Source organism: Nannospalax galili, unplaced genomic scaffold (assembly GCF_000622305.1).
Source record: "Nannospalax galili isolate Female #2095 unplaced genomic scaffold, S.galili_v1.0 scaffold1576, whole genome shotgun sequence".
Taxonomy (NCBI): domain Eukaryota; kingdom Metazoa; phylum Chordata; class Mammalia; order Rodentia; family Spalacidae; genus Nannospalax; species Nannospalax galili.
In genome coordinates this window covers 111875-129449 of record NW_008338111.1, presented here as the reverse complement: position 1 = coordinate 129449, position 17575 = coordinate 111875, and the positions used below count along the sequence as shown (strand labels likewise).

The window sequence follows — 17575 nt, the reverse complement described above, 5'->3', positions numbered from 1 at the left end:
TCCCTCATTTAATCATTATCTACTTTTGTTCTCTCAATGTTTGGGAAAAATATCAAGAATCACTCATTTTGGAAGAACTTATCCTATTTTACCAAAGTAGCACAAAGGTAAAGAGCGATACTCCATTCATACATATAAGAAAGAAAAGAAGAAAAGAAATTCTGCGAGAGCTTGGTTGTAATGTAGAAAATGTCAGTCAAAACTTATGTTAATAGGCTGCTGGGATAAAGTTAAAATTGATTGGCTGTATTTCTGTTCAGAAAATGTACAACTATCAAATAGATAAGGAAACGTTTGTGTATAAGGGGCAGGAGACACAGTGGGCATACTGGCTGACTGAAGAAATGCCAGTCATAACCATTGCTCTTTCACATTTACTGCTCAACTCTAAGAATGTGTAGTCGAATTGCTCACCATATCTCTCAAAAATCATTGACATTACAATTCCCAGTAAGAAGTTACTAAGAAATGCAGATGAAAATAACTGTTAGTCATCAGTGGAGCCTTCACACTTCACTGAGAGGACAAGTGGGAAGATGGTCGCTGAATCACAGTATATTGTAAAACACCAAATAATGGATCACTATGTAATGACTAAGTGATCAACAATGCAGAGGCTTCCTGCAGGAAAAAGGGCTTCCAGGGTATGTGCCACTTATTACAGATTCCACTGAATAATCTTATGGATTAGTTCTTTGTGTAACATTTCAAATGTATCATCAAATCAAAACGAAAACAACCAGAAAGCACTGTATGTAATGGATACAAACACACCTACCCATTTTGGTTATACTTATAACAGTGTCTAGTGAAAATTGCAAGTACTCAACGTCTTGATGTGGTATGTAAAAAATAGTGCATACTTCTTGAGGGGGGGGGCTGGAACGGGCTCAGGGGTTAAGAGCACTGACTACTCTTACAAAGGATCTGGGTTCGATTCCCAGCACCCACATGGCGGCTATAAAACCATCTGTAACTCCAGTTCCAGGGGATCCAACGCCTTCTTCTGACCTCTGCAGGCACTGCACAACCCGGTGTACTTACACACATGAAGGCAATACACTCATACACATAAAATAAAATAATAAAAATTAAAAAGGATAGTGCATACTTTTTACATGATATAGTGAAATAGGATAGAGACATTCAGGAACATGTGGTATTGGGTCTAAATATGTGCCTGCCTGCTTTCCAAGGACTCCTAGAAAATTATCTGACCCTGCCCATCCCCAAAGATACCATGTCAGGGTACATACTATTAGTTTCACCAAAGACTGTCTCTTCTGTTTTCCTTGTGTAAAAACAGCCAACTGGCAGTGTCCTGGAGACAGTTAACATTGGCTCATGAAAGCAGATTGCATGTTTCTCCATGTTTGTGTTCAGTAACATCACACTGGTATCTTAAGTTGATGGTGGAATATTCTTGTCTCATAAACCAGCACACAAGTATACATCAGGGCTTTCTCTTCCCTACTCCCAAACTTCCATAATAAGCAGACTATTAATATTCATTAGCACACTTGTGAACCCCGAAGTGTATAGTCATTGTGCTCTAGGCTGTGCAACTTGCCAAAGGGACAAAAATGACCTAAACAGACCTAATTTTTGTTTCCTGAGATCTTAATCATCTTAGGTAGTCATCCTGCCTATCTCCATTTTTTCATGTTGTATCATTCTTTAAGCCACCTCTATTTTCTGTGCATGTGTATATGAGGGTGCATTCGTCTATTCATGCACACGTGGAGGCCAGAGGTCGACGTCGGGAGTCTTCCTTGATCAGGCTCCACCTTATTTTTTAAATTACATTTAAAACTAATTCATTTAGTGTATGTGCGGTATGTGTGTACATGCACATGTATGTGCCAGGTACATTGATTAGGGAGATAAGAGGACAATTTGCAATAGTTGGTTCTCTGTTTCCACTATGTGGGTCCCAGGGATTAAACTCAGGTCCTCAGGCTTAGTGGCAAGTGCCTATAACTCACTGAGCCATCTCACTGGACCATCTCTACCTTATTTTTTGAGACACAGTATCTCAATGACCCTAGAGCTTGTTGATTCTGCTAAATGAACTGGCCAGTAAGCCCTCAGAGGCACCTGTCTCTGCTCCCCACCACCCAGTGCTGGGGTGACAGATCCATTCTGCCATGCTCAGCTGTTATGTGTGTGGTGGGGATCCAAATTCAGATCTTCATGCTTGCACAAGCACTTTACCAACAAAGCTCTCCCCAGCCCATCTGTCATACCAGTTCTCTGTTTTTTAAAACTTTTAGCAAAATAAAACATTTTCAAGTTAGAAATATTCAAATTGCTGTCTATGTATCTCAGACTACTCTAAAAAGTACATTTTTTTTCAGTGTTTGCACACCATGATGCACCCTGAGGGTGACGATAATGGGGAGAGGTAGGTAGGAAACACTCAAAATTCTAGAATTGAGAGAAATACTTAAAACATTTAAATGGAAGGACTTGGTTTATGCAGCTCTCAGAGACTGTCTGCTATCTCTAGGGCAAGGCAAAGCAGTTCAAATGGACAGTGCCAGCTTGGCCTTCCCCTTTCTCTCCTCATCTTCTGGCTTTGCCCTATGACTATAAAGGAACCTCATGCATGAGTGTGGTAAAGAAAACAACTCTCCTCTTTGTTTTTGTTTGTTTTTTTAAGGACTTAGTATTTGAAAGTACAGGCCAGGTAAGCTAGGATTGTTTACTTATTGAATTTTAGAGAATGCTCATAAAAGTAGGCCAGTAAATGCTGGTAAGATGACTCTAGAATTTTGGAAATGTGGAAATGAAAAGCCTGGTCTACTCAGGTAGAAGTAATAGGACATGAACTCTGGTCATCTTCCTTTTACCTCACTGATTTCCCTCTTCCACAGGCTTATGAGACCTGGGTGGAAAGTACATATCCAGAAAATAAAATATATTAAATCATGCTCAGGTAATTGTCTTTTTGTAGAATCACATATTATAGCCTTCTGGTGTCCCTGTATGTATTTTTGGTCCAGTCCAGTCTATACCATAATCAGAGTGGTAACATCTGTGCACAGCTCTTCAGTAGCTTTGAACTGACCAGGATCCTTAATTTGTTAAAAGGCCTAGGTGTGATAAGAGAGGTTCCTTAATAGTCAAAGAACAAATTTTACTTTAAAGGTTCCATGTTCCTGCCTGCTCAGGGCCTTTGCATGTACCAGGCCCCATTTGCCTACAAGGAATTTCTTAACACTCTTTCCTGTCCATTCTTCAGGCTCGATCAAGACTTCCTCCCAAGATCTTAAAAGCTCCTTTCTTTTCTGCTTTTACACATTTTGTGCTTTATAAAACGATGATATATTGAGTATCAAGAGTAGAGGCAACAACTATAAAAGAGGAAAGAAGGCGCAGGCAAACTCCTAATGTGGAAAAATTCTGTACACTGGCAGTTTTCATTGTTCTATCCCAATATGGGTATTCTCTAAAATTTCTGATGGCAAAAGTTATTTTGTAAGAATTATTTTTCTTGGGGCTGGAGAGATGGCTCAGGGGTTAAGAAGTTAAGAACACTGACTGTTCTTGCAGAAGACCCAGGTTGAACCCAGCACCACATGGCAGTTAACAACTCTCTGTAACTCGAGTTCTAGGGGATCCTACAGCCTCTTCTGTCCTCAGCAGGCATTGCACGACATGGATGCACTTACCTGCATGCAGGTAAACACATGCATACACATTAAATAAAAATAATGAATAAAATATTTTTAAAAACAGAATTATTTTTCTTCTCCATTAAAAGAATTATCTGAATAAATTAACATTGGGACGATTAGCTGCAAAAGATTATGTACTTGTGAAATAACACAGAGGAATAAACAAGTAGAAAATGCAAGCGTTGTTATAAACTATAACTTCTCTTTCTGTAACCTTCAGATGCAAGTCTCAATAATTTAACAAAAATCAAAGAGCAAAATAAGATTACACTAATTCTCAGCTAGGTGTAAAAGACTGCTTAGAACACGCTCTATAGAGTGTGGCTTTTGGAAACTCAACATTTGAAAACGCAGAGACAAGTTATTCAGTTGGTATTTAAATCAATTTTGTGGATACTAGTTTAATAAGTTATTTCATTAGGCCAAGTAAATAAGTTTCTCTCTTTTCTAATGTAGACGAAACTGGTCTGGATGTTACAGAGACCAGCCTGCCTCTGCCTCCCCAGGTGCCGGGATTAAACACGTACAACACCACGCCAGGCTGGTAGAGTTTTTTCAACAGCAGAAAACTTCTTACTTCAAAGTCTAAGGTTAAGGGACCCAGCCTGAGATGCCTGCAGATTGACTAACCAGAAAACTGACCCCGCCTTACCCCGCCCCTGCTCCTCTCTAGCCCCTGCCCCCCTCTCCCCACCGTTCCGCCAGCCCCCACGCCGCAACCCCACCCCGAAAGCCGCCAGCCCCCAGCCTCGCCCCACTTACTGCGCAGGCGCAGAGTGACCCAGGACGTGGTGGAAGGTCTATCTTCATGTCCGCCTCCGAACTCTATGGTTCTCGTGGGGGCTGCTGGGTAACGGATATCGTCTTGGACTCCATCTTGCTGTTGCCGGTGTCCCCACGCAGAGGAGCCTCCTGCTGTAGCCATGGGTCGTCGCCCGGCTCGCTGCTACCGGTACTGTAAGAACAAGCCGTACCCCAAGTCTCGCTTCTGCCGTGGGGTCCCCGACGCGAAGATCCGCATCTTTGATCTGGGTCGGAAGAAGGCGAAGGTGGACGAGTTCCCGCTCTGTGGCCACATGGTGTCCGACGAGTACGAGCAGCTTTCCTCTGAAGCCCTGGAGGCCGCCCGCATCTGTGCCAACAAGTACATGGTGAAGAGCTGCGGCAAGGACGGCTTCCACATCCGGGTGCGGCTGCACCCCTTCCACGTGATCCGCATCAACAAGATGCTGTCCTGCGCTGGCGCGGACAGGCTTCAAACCGGGATGCGGGGCGCCTTCGGAAAACCCCAGGGCATGGTGGCCCGAGTGCACATCGGCCAGGTCATCATGTCCATCCGCACCAAGCCACAGAACAAGGAGTACGTGATCGAAGCCCTCCGCAGAGCCAAGTTCAAGTTCCCTGGCCGCCAGAAGATCCACATCTCCAAGAAGTGGGGCTTTACCAAGTTCAACATAGATAAATTCGAAGACGAGGTGGCAGCGAAGCGCCTCATCCCTGATGGTTGCGGAGTCAAGTACATCCCTGAGCACGGCCCTCTGGACAACTGGCGGGCTTGGCATTCCTGAGGACTTTGCCAGCAGAAGAGACATTCTGCACTTGACTGTAGCCAGAAGGCCAAGAAGCTATAGAAGAGACATTCTAATAACGTTTATATTTTGAAAATGTTAATTCAGTTTTTATACTATAGGATGTTAGTTGCATATTATAGAATGCTTTGGTGGAAAATACTTGTCTGCTTAAAGAAAACTGCGTATCAGAGCTATTGCTGTTTTGATCCATCTACTTTAAATTTATGTAATATACGTAAATACGGCAAATGTTAGTAAAGTCATAAATTATATTGTCGTTTTGGATCGAGTGACAAGAGAATATCCATGATGTGTACGAAAAATCCTTTGTATTCCAACTACAGCCTTGTTGAAACTAGCCTGTTTCTAAATTTGGCTGTTTGATATATATTTGTCGATATTATGTTCAAATTACCTGTAGCCTCTGATTATCAGTTTGAGAGCAATTGGGTATACTGTAAAAGGATTTTCTAGACAAGCCTTACAATGTCTCACACTCAGGAGACAACATCCAATCTTTTCTTCATCACAGAAAGGTCATAGGTGACAAAAGAGTTATTATTGCTTGTATTTGGGTCCCAGTAGAATCAACAGAAAAAAGAAAATGACACTAAATCAGCTATCTGCTCCGGAGGGACCTTGGATAGCATTTGTAATCTGTGATGTTTGCCTTACATTGGAGTTACATTGATCCCAGGGGTGATTTTTATTTTGGAAAAGACAACGTAAAATGACTGGGTTTGTACTGTTCCTGTCCTTTGATTTAAATTTCTGAATCTCTGTCTTGGAAACAGTGCCTTCAGTTTTCCTATGCTAATTACTCATTTTCAAAGTCAACATATTATTAAAAACATGAGTATTGAACAGCATAGATGGCATTGCTTGTTAATGGTTTGCATTTATGTAAATTTTTGTCAGTCTTAAGATACTGCATCTGACTTGGTAATTCAGCTTGTCCCTATAAGTTACTTGTGTGATTTCATGCTTGGTTGCCATTTTAGGCTTTAACAATATTCATGTTATAAATGAGGTTGAAGAAGATAATTCTTAACAAATAATGACATGAGTATATTAATAAAAGGGCTCTCCATAAAAAGTATTTTTTTGATATTTTACTTGATGCGTTGAAAACCCTTAAAATTGTCTAGGAAATTCGGTCATATGCTTAATAAATACAGACTTTAGCCAGATCTTTTGACTCCTGTCCAGTTGTTTTTGAATTTTGCTATACTGTCTAAAAAACCAACAATGCTTTTAAAAATGCAAAAGAAGACACCAGGATATAAGCTCTTAGTGGCCATATTTTCCATCTTTGCTATTCATTGTTTCAAACCTCTCAAAATCATACCATGGTCTGGAGGTCAGAGGACAGCTAGTGAAAGCCAGTTCTCTCCTCACACTATGTGGGTTCTGGGGATCCAACTCAGGCTTGGTGGTAAGTACCTTCACTTGCTGTGCCATCTCACCAGCCCCTCTCCGGCTTAATCTGAGACTTGGAAGTCTACTTTCATTAAAGGTACAAGTTTATCCCTTAACTAAGGAATACACATTTTTGTTTTGACTTTAGGAGGTTGGTAGAGAGCTATAACTCGGTGATAACATGTCTAGTATGTGCAATCTCTTGAGTTGGATCTCCAGCATCACACACGCACAAAAATACAAAAGAAAATAGTTTTAAAATTATCTTTAAAATGGTGGGTAGCTGGACATGGTAACACACGTCTTTGATCCCAGCACTTGGGAGGCAGAGGCAGGTGTATTTCTGAGAGATTGAGGCCAGCCTGGTCTATATAGTGAGTTCCAGGCCTGCTGTGAGGCCTGAGGTGGGTGTCAGTAGGTTTCAGGAGAAAGGGCTTGTGTGAGTGTGTGTGTGTACAGCACATGTGCACATGCATGTGGAGACCAGAGGTCAACCTTAGATCCTGAGGAGCTATATTTTTTTCTCTGTATAAGCATGTTTGTTCCTCTGGATATACATGCACGTATATGCCCATGCAGGTGGAGGCCTGAAGTTGATGGGTGTCTTTCTGGGTATGACTGAACCCACCGCTCACCAATTCCTGCTACTTCAGCTAGCTGGCTTGCCCCAGGGATCCCCTGACTGCCTCCTGAGCATTGGGATTATAAGCAGCTGCCAAACCCATTAGGCTTTTATATGGGTTCAGGAATCCACAATTCCATCTCTGGTCCTCATGCTTGTACAGCAAGTACTTAGACACTAAGCTCAGACCGTGTTTTTTGAGACAGTTTCTCACTGGGATATGGAACTTCTTGAGTAGGATAGGCTGGGAGATGGCTCAACAGCTAGTAACAGTTGCTGCTCTTCCAGAAGACCTGGGTTCAGTTTCCAACAGCCACACTGAGCAGCTCACAACCACCTCTGACTCCAGCGCCAGGGTATCTGCTGCTCTTCTCTGGCCTCCGTGAGTACCCACACTTGCGCATACCCATTCACATGGAAACATACATATAACTTTTTTTTAAGTCTTTAATTTTTTTTTAACCAAATAGTATAGAAGAATAGTACATTCTGGAGAGATGGCTCAGCAGTTAAGAACACTGGTTGTTCTTGCAGAAGACCCGGGTTCAAATCCCAGCACCCACATGGCAGCTAACAACTGTCATAACTACAGTTTCAGGTAATCTGACGGCTTCTTCTGTCCTCTGCAGGCATTACATGACACGGGTGCACTAACACACATGCAGGCAATACACTCATACCCATAAAATAAAAATAATAAAATATTTTTTTTTAAAAAGTTAAGCTACAGCTTCAGTTATAAATCAAACTAATTTTGTATTTAATGGTAGGTAGGAAGAAAAGTTCTGGTGTCAGGACAGCTACAATGGAATAGTAGTTTCTTCACTACCTTGGGCAATTTATGACTGATAGCTGAATCTTCAAGATGAACTGGATGCTGTAACAGCTGCCCTCTTGGGTTTCCGTGTTGTCCTTCATGGAATCCATGTCTGAATCTGAGATAGACAGTTTCCAGGTGCCTCATCAGTCCACTCCTGGTAGTATTTCAACTCAGCCTTGGTACTCCCATTATACTTTCTCTTGCCCTTGTCAGGGCAGTCACATTTACCACAGATCTACTTCTGAAGGTGGTAAGCCTTAGAGTTACAGGCAGTAAAAAGTGCATCTTATTGAAGCTTGCCATACAATGACACTCCTTTGGCAGAGGCCCTGGGTCTGCAGTTCGGCCCAGCACTATGGAGACCTTCTCCTGGCTCTAGCAGGCCTCTGCCCGCTCCTTTCCTCCCTGTTGGCTCCCCTTATCCAAAACCTCGCTAGCCATCCACCAACAGCATGCAGGGTAGCTCAGCAATTTACCTTGTATTATCTTTTTTAAAAGATTTCATGACCTTAATGTTCTGTGTCCCAGCCATAACCCCCTTGATTTAAATAGATTTTCATGTTTTACAAGTCCATTCAATATTTGGTTTCAGGATTTTGTTATTTTTTGTATGTATTTGTTATTATTTGTTTTGTTATTTTATTTTGTTATCTTTAATTTTTAAATTATATGCTTAATTTTATTCTGCTTTCTATATTTAGAGTTCTGAAAAGCATGTACCAAATATATTCTACACATGAACCAGATGTGGGGATTTGCTTTATCCTCTCCACACACAGATTTTTATGCACTATTTATTTATTACTGAATTACTTCTCATTTTATTTTCAGAAGTGTAATTATCTGACTATTATATTACCACTTTAATGATTCTTATTAGGATGTAGACTTTTTTCCCAGACCTTCTGTCTCATTTGAAAGACTGAGAATGAGTCTAGTTACTCTTTCACAAGGTTTTTGTCATTTTTCATTTCGTCTTCTCTCTCGGGGCTACAGTTAAGGATTGATTTTTGCAGCATGTCTACTTTGCAATGGCCTGGGGATGAGAAGATGAGGAAAGGACAAAATCTGATGGATGCCAGGTAGGAACTCTGGAGATGCCATTGGACATCCTGTGCTAAAACCCAAGTCAGCTCAGTCAGATGTGTAGTCTGAACTCCTAGATGTGGCAAGATTTTTATTCTTGGTTGTGGTTTTTGATCCTTCGTTGTGGAAAGGATATCTTTTGATATCCTAGATGAGGAACTACCCTTTCCATCTCTGATGAGGTGCAGACAGGACATTGATTGTCAAGAAATAACAATTTTATTTTGCCTGAATATTGGAGTCACTGAATGAAATCCAAAACAAACCAAAACAACAAACAAGACTTGAGGCTGGTGGAGGTCACAAGAAGTGGCAGGACTGAAAGTTCTTTCATCCTCAGGTTCTGGCATTTAAAAGATAAGATTTAAATGTCCTGTGGATACGACCATGGCTTTTATGTTATGGTGTTTGTATTAGTTACTTTTCTGATGCTGTGAAACACCATAAACCAAGAAAACCTATAAAAGAAAGAGTTTATTTATTTTTCGATTCCAAATGGGCAAGAGTCATTTCATCATGCTGGTAGGCATAGAGGCAGAGGTGGCTAAAGGAGGAGAGAGTTCACGTCTTCAAGCTGGCATAGGAAGCAGAGAGCAGTTCGAGATCCAGCAAGAATTAAGACTTAAGCCCACCCCCAATGACATGCTTCCTCCAGCATGGCCACACCTTCTAAGGCCTCCTAAAACATCACCACCAACTGGGGACAAAATGTCCAAATTATTGGAGCCTATGGAGGACATTCTCATTCAAACAACTACAGTGTTTTAAGTTGAAGTAGTATAGTTAGTTCTGAGCACTATTTTCCAAGAACATTGACTACTAAATCACAGGGTCAAAGCATCAAGACACTATCTGGGGTATTTACTTTATGATGCTAGCTGAAGGCAGAGAATGAAAGAGCCACTTAACTATGTTTTCCTTAATGGGTTTGGAGAGAGATAGAAGGTACTACAGAACCCTCTAAAGAGATGACAGACAGACCTCTAAAATGTCAGCATTTGGCTACAAGTACATGGAAGTGAAATGGTCGTCAGAGCTATAAATATAACCGATTTCAAGTGAAAAGGAACTTGCCTCCTGTAACTTGGAATCATTTAACAAAGAATATTGTCTGCACTTCTTACATCCTGTTGTCAATACTCTAAATCAAAGGATGAAAGAGGAAAAAAATTCAGAAAAATAAGGAAGAAGATAATTTCCCTTTCTTTGCTCTAAGTAGCTGAAACCATAAGTCCGGGAGTATATTAATATAACAGATGACAGATTTGAGTGGCTGAGTAACAATTTTGATAATTAAGGATGATAGAAAAGCTACGGGAGAAGGCTGAGGTACCATTAAGGAAATGTACTGATAAAAGCAATAGAATTTCAATGGACCGCAGTTGGTAGTTATTCCAGGAAAATAAAATTTTCACATCAATTTCTGTCATCAAACTTGTTATATAACCATTTTGATGAAAATATTTCACAAATAATCCCAGCAAATGTCCAAATTACTAAAATTTGGAAGCTTATTGAAATTTCAGAAAAATAAAAGCTTACTGAACCCAAAGAAACTTCTATAACACTTTCTGAAAAAAAAAAAAAACTCAACAGGCTCCTTTATGCTTCTTCTTATATAAATGCATTAAGTCTGAGCAAATTTTAAATCCTCTCACCGAAATTTACATTAATGTGGTTCTAGTCAACTTCTGAACCTCTGTGTGCACATAAGTATAAATGCCAGTGTCTAAATAGGATACTATTATGAAAGACAGTTATAAGGTAACAAATAAGGACAAGAAGGGTATAGCAGAGCAATTCACATCATGGTGATCCAGGAAGCAGACAAAGGGGAATGTGGCGCTAGGTTCACTGTCTCCATTCTCTCCTCTTCACACCACCAGGGCTCCCAATCTGTGGCATGAGTTTCCCACATTCAGGGTGACTCTTCCTTCTTCCATCAATCCTCCCTGCAAGTGCCTTCACAGACACTTCCGTAGGTGTATTTCACTAATCTCTCAGGTGATTCTATATCTCCTCAAGCTGATCAGATTAATCAGGACCAAATATTAAATTGTCTTCCATCTCATCAGTAGGGATTTGATTTGCATATGGAATGTTCAAATTTATACTACTAATTCTTCAATTTTCAAGACAATTTTTGAAATACAATTGACAAAATTTATTACTAATTAAAATGGTATTTTCACAATTTTATGCTCTAAACAAATTTAAATGATAGAAATTTATCAAAATATCACAATCTATGAGACTAAAATCACCTTATCTAAAAATGAGTTGAAGTTTTGGAAACTTGATGATTAGCTGCAATTAATAACATACTTTCAGCAAATAATGTCAGTAATTATTGATTGAATTAGTGAGTTTGACTAAATGTTGTACTTTTCAAATTGAGGAAAATCACTTGATAGTACATGTTTAATTTGAAGAGACTTTTGTCCTAAGTTTTATAATCCTGCTTGGCTATCTATTCTAAAATTACTCCAGCATAGCTCAGAGGAGGAACATCATACATGTAAATTCTTAAAATTTTTTATTTATGCATTTATTTTTATTTTATGTGTATGAGAGTTTTGCTTGCATGTACATAATTGCACCCATGTGTGCAGCACCCTCAGAGGCCAGGAGAGGGTATCAGATCCCTTGGAACTGGAGTTATGATAGCTACCATGTGGGTGTTGGAGACTGAACCCACATCCTCTGCAAGAGCAGCTCGTGCTCCTAGCTACTAAGCCATCTCTCCAGCTCCCATATTGTAAATCATCAATTTATATAGTGTCAATGTTGAATACATCTATTGTGTAATGTTCACAATGGACGATTGTATAATCTGACAAGAAATGAACCATATCCATGACCAAAAGCATGGATAATTCTTTCTTTTCAAAATGAAAACTCTGAATGGAAAAAAGGAAAACACTTAAATAGTATAATACCTCTAACAAAAAAGCAAAACCAGAGGGAATAGTGTATATACAGTAGTGTATATACAGTAGTGTGTATACAGTGTACATAATAAATAATAATAAATACGTAAGCAAATTTAAAGATAATTATAATTAAAAAACAATATTCTGGTAGCATGGGTAAAATGTATTATGGCAAACAGAGGAGGAACAACATGAACGGTCTGTGGAAGGAACCGTATAACATTTTATCATTTAAAGCATGCCCTTTCCATTCATTTTTTTTTCTGTATATGTGGGCTGTTTGTGGAACTTTCCTCTTACATAGCTTCCAAATTAGAGAATCAGGTTGTGTTGTTTGACACTTGTGCCTGCAGGCATAGTAAGATGTCCTCTTGGGCTTTGCCTCTGGTAAGCGAGACAACTAGAGCAGGAAAATATGATGGTAGGCAGGTCTATGGTAATGGAATGGAGCTGTTCACACTCCCAAGGAGAGTCTGGAGAGCCCCCTGGGATTCCAGCTGTTACTCCCCCCACAAAGCGATCATGGGAAAAATAGATCAATAAACTCATAGATTGCATCGAGTTGGAGTGTTGAAATGGTGCTTTGTCTGTCGTTGGTGCTTGTCTGCAGTGTTTAGACATTTGTTCACGTCTTTCCAAGAAAAGGTAATGCAACAGGCTGTCAAGTCACAGTATTCAGGTGCTTTTTAAAATCCAGATATGACTTTTATTGTTTATTTTGTTTAAATTTTATTTATTTATTATTTTTATGTACATAGGTGTTTTGCCTGTATGTATTTAAGTACACTTGTGTTGTCCAATGCTCACAGAGGCCAGAAGAAGGCGTTGGATGCTCTGGAATGGTTGTTAACTGCCTTGTGGGTGCTGGGAACTGAGCCCTTGTCCTCTGAAAGAGCAGTCAGTGCTCTTCATTGTTGAGCTATGTATCTCCTCTCTAGACCCCAATGTGTTTTTTTGTTTGTCTTATGTTTGAGGAGCAGTGGCAGTTCTGACAGTCTCTCTGCAGAGTATAAATTTCTACATTCACTAGGATGCAGAAATTTATGTTTTTCCATTATTGTTTTGAACTTCTTTTAAAGATTTTTTCCTTAGGTGTCTCAATTTTCTGTTGTTGCCCATGAAAAGATGATATAAAATTCATTTCAAGTATCAAGCATCACGGCACAAGCCTGTGATCTTAGCAATTGGGAGTGAAAAAGGATTATCATGGGCCTCAGCAAGATATAGGAAGACCTGTCTATATAGGAGGAGCAACCTCAAAAATCAATCAGCTCTGATAGGCTTTCTGTTAATTCTCTGAACTTTTTTCACATATACAATAATTTTACTATATTAATAATTTTACCTTTTCCTTTTGGATACTTATATTTTAATGTATTTCCTGTTCTTCCTACAGTAAAATTTTGAATACAATTTAAGTAGAAACAATGAAAAACAATCTTACATTAATCCAGAATTTAAAGAAATTGCCTCAAACTTCTCATCTCTGAGTGATATTTCTAGTGATTTTATAATAGAGACTCATTTTAAAGATAATAGAAGTTAAACTATTTTTTGATTTTTCCAAATGTTATTTGTTATTTTTTATTCAAATTAGGAATTGGAATTGAATTTATTAAATGTTTTTGCAATAAGCTGAGAGAGATTTACTTTTTCTCTATAGAAATATATATATAATATGTACTCTATAAATATGTTTTTGTCTTAATATGCCATTTTCGGATTTCTGAAATAAAGATAAATCTACTTTAATATGCACATAATTTTAAAGATATTTGCTTAGAAAAGTTTATAACTTCAATGTTATTACCATATTTGTTTCAAGAATGTTCTTGCCTGAGATATTGATTTGGAAAGTTTTCTCACTCTTTTCTATTATAGAAGAGACTTATAAGAAGATTCAAAATAATCTTTCTCAACAGTATTGTTATACTTAACTTTAACATATGTGAATCTGTTGGGTTCTGTGTGTGTATTTGCTTGAGTTACGGGTGTATGCGTGTGTGAAGATTTTAACTATTAATATCGTCTGTGATTATGGAGATATTCTGCCTTTCTATGTTTTTATGGTAGAATATATATATATATTTATAAATAACAGCATGTATGTGCATTAATTATATAAAATATATGCATCGTGTCTATGTGTGGGCATTTCTCTTTGATGTGTTTTTTATATTGTTGACTAAAATGTTCTGAACAATTTTCTTAATTTTATTTTTTAGTTTAGTTTATATCTATGTTTATGTTTTATTTTTGTTTGAGTCTGCTTTCTATTGTTATAAGCAATACTCTGAGCAAAAGCAACTTGAGGAGGAAAGGGTTTATTGCATCTTACACTTCCAAGCAACAGTCCAACACTGAGGGAATCCAAGGCAGGAATTCCATCAGGGAGGAAACTGGAGGCAATAACTAAAGCAGAGACCATGGAGGAATATTGTTTACTACCTTGGTCCCCCTGCCTTGATCAACCAGTTATAGCCCAGGACCACCAGCTCAAGGATGGTATTGGCCACAGTGAGCAATACATAAATTAACAATTACGAAAATGCCTCACAGACAGGGCCATAGGGATAATCCCATATAAGAAATTCCTCATGTGAGGTTCCCTCTTCCCATAAGTGTCAAGTTGACACTTGAAGTTACCCAGCACAATTTTTAATTCATTTTACATTTACTTTCATATTTGACTCCATAAATAGATTATCTATGTGGTTTCATTATCTCTGCTATTCTGATTGCTGTTGTTTCTATATCTGTGTTTGTAGAGACTCATTATCTATCGTTTTTATAGGTTTTTCTGATCTTCTAGTTTATCTGTCCTCTCTGGAATTCAGATGATAGACTCACTCTGCTCATCACATATCTTAACCTGTCATGTTTTCCATCTCTGTTTCCTAGTAAGTCATTTCAATAAGGTCTGAATCTCTATTTTCCAGTGAATGACCTTTTCATCTTGTTTTGAATTTTTCATTTTTGGAAGGCATACCCCTCTTTTTGTTAATAACTACTTTATCACACTCTAGTCCACATTTTCATGCTTATGTAATTTTTCAAACATATAATTTGCATTTTATGGTTTCAGTATTTGAAGACTTAGTAGATATAAAGTTATTTTTATTTCCCTTGCTTCCATTCCTACCTTATAATGGCATACTTTCTCTTCAAAAATATTTTAAACTTTTTAAATGCTGAGTTTGTATTTTGCTTAAATTATTGTGTGATATACAAACAATTACATGGGCTTTTTTTCCTATAAAGATATAATTTTGCTAGTTCCCTGGGTTGCCACCAGCTTGGAATTAACTTTTCTCTTGTTATTAGATATAAAGATGTAGGGTTCTTTGCCTGAGCTCTCTAAATTTGCTCTCCACTCAGATTTTTCAGGATTCTGTCTTATCTACCCCTTTCTTGTGCTAACCATTCATGGCTGTCTTCTTCAGTTCCAGCTTGCTGTGCTTCTAGTTTTTTCAATCCTTAGGGATGTTGTTAATTATGTAGTTAACCTAGAAATGCATTACATGATAGTATGTAGAATATAATTTTCTTTGGTGGGAGTATCATTTAAAGCACACAGTCTTCCATACTGCTAAGTAATCTAAGCAATCTAAGAAATCTTGCAGTATTTTAAATCTAGTACCTTGAAAAAACTATAAGAATTCCACCCTAGATATAGCATCACTATGTTAAAAAAAGACTACTTTGTATAATATTTCTGTTAATTTCTCTTCCCTCTCCTCCTCCTCATCTTCCTCTTTGTCCTTTTTTTCCTGTTGCTGCTGCTTCTTTATCTTTAGAGGTGATATCTCGTGTAGATCAAGCTGGCCTAGATGGTCTTGCTATACAGCCAAAAATGACCTTGAGCCCCTGATCCTCTTGCCTCCATTTCCCAGTGCTAAAGATTACAGGTATGCAACACCATGCCCAGCTTCTAAATTAAATTTTACCTTACTCTTAGTGTTGTTCGTGTGTGTATGATGTGTAGATATGGATATGCATGTGCCATGGTCAGTTTCATCTAGGAAGGTCCTCAGTTGAGGTTCCCTTCCCAGATAATTCTAAGTTGTGGGCCAAATGACATTTATAAACCAACTGGAATAGTATCATTTTTTTAAAATCCTGGAATTCAGATAGTTTTCCTGGAATGCTGGTCTGTTGCTACATTCCCTTTCATCTAGAGAAATTTGTTGAATCTTTCAGTTGCCTGAACTTCATAACAATACCAGTAGTAGAATGAAGATTATAATTGTAATTATGAGAACATGATTTTAGCAGAACTTTGGGTACCTGGTATGTGCTGGCTATCTGAATATGGTTTATTTTTATTATTATTTATTCTTCAGCAACTATTGAAAATATATTAGCTATGCTTATTATTATCATTACATTGGCCACGAACTGAATTCACCTCTACTTTAAGTCACAGAATTCCAAAATCTCATATGTTAGCTTTAAAATTCACCTTTAAGATTATGTTAACTTATTATTTTCTAAGTAAAGTCAGTAATGATGAAACATTTGGATATAGTAGCGGAAATATTTAGTAGTTGGGTGCTCACTGTTGACTGGCAGATTAACTTTGATTTTCTAGAGAAAAACACATTTTTTGTGAAGGAACTATCTGCTATATTTTAATATTTAAATACTTTTGATGTACATTTAAAGCATTTAAATATATTTTAATTGATTATAAGCATTGAAAAGAATTTTTTTTTCTAGTATAGAGGATTGAACTCAAAGCTTCACACATTTTAGGCAGGCATTATACAAACAACTGAGCTATATCCCTAGCCCCCAAAAGAATACTTTAATTATTTTTCTAGACACTAAGAAAGTACCAAATAATTTATTATTTGCAACTAATACGTTATAGAAGCATATTTGTATATATCATTTTTGACTTAATGGACCATGAAAAGATATGATTAAGTTAAAGCATTTAAAATTCATCATAATGATGTATTTTAAGACATATATGAAATACAAGAATTAGCTGAGCAAATTAGCACCTTAAAATCATAGTATGTATTTGTAAGAACATAAAAAATTGGCCTAGATATTATCTTTTGCTTTAGACTTTATATAACCAATGCACCAAATTCGCACATAATTATAGTAAATTCTCATGTGAGATTCTGGTAAGTAAACATTTTGTCTCTGTTTCTGTCTCATTTCTGATTTTCTAACACATTTGTATACTCATGAATGTACACATGTATGTCTACATGTTCAGATCTGTATTTGAGATTGAAGACCTATTTCCTTTACATTTTAATTTTTTCAACATGCTTACACTTCTATATTTGAGAATTAGCTGCTCAGTTTTTAAGGAATACAGAGGAGTTTAGATGTACTGACTCCATCTTAGTGTGCCTACCAAGGCATCCAATATGTCACCCAGAAGTGAAGAAAGAATGCATCTGAACCCAGGTTCTTGAGAAACT

At 37.9% G+C, this 17575-nt stretch overlaps 1 protein-coding gene across 1 annotated transcript; it reads left to right on the top strand.

Moving 5' to 3' along the window:
* The first annotated feature begins 4565 nt into the window (after positions 1 to 4565).
* On the top strand, positions 4566 to 6431 carry LOC103733995 (60S ribosomal protein L10-like). Its single transcript, XM_008832889.3, has one exon. It carries the CDS (start codon positions 4604 to 4606, stop codon positions 5246 to 5248), a length of 645 nt encoding a protein of 214 aa, XP_008831111.1. The 5' UTR covers positions 4566 to 4603; the 3' UTR covers positions 5249 to 6431.
* The last annotated feature ends 11144 nt before the right edge of the window (positions 6432 to 17575 follow it).

Excerpts from the sequence above, each read along its gene's own strand:
- LOC103733995 (XM_008832889.3), top strand. The coding sequence starts at position 4,604 with ATGGGTCGTCGCCCGGCTCGCTGCTACCGGTACTGTAAGAACAAGCCG.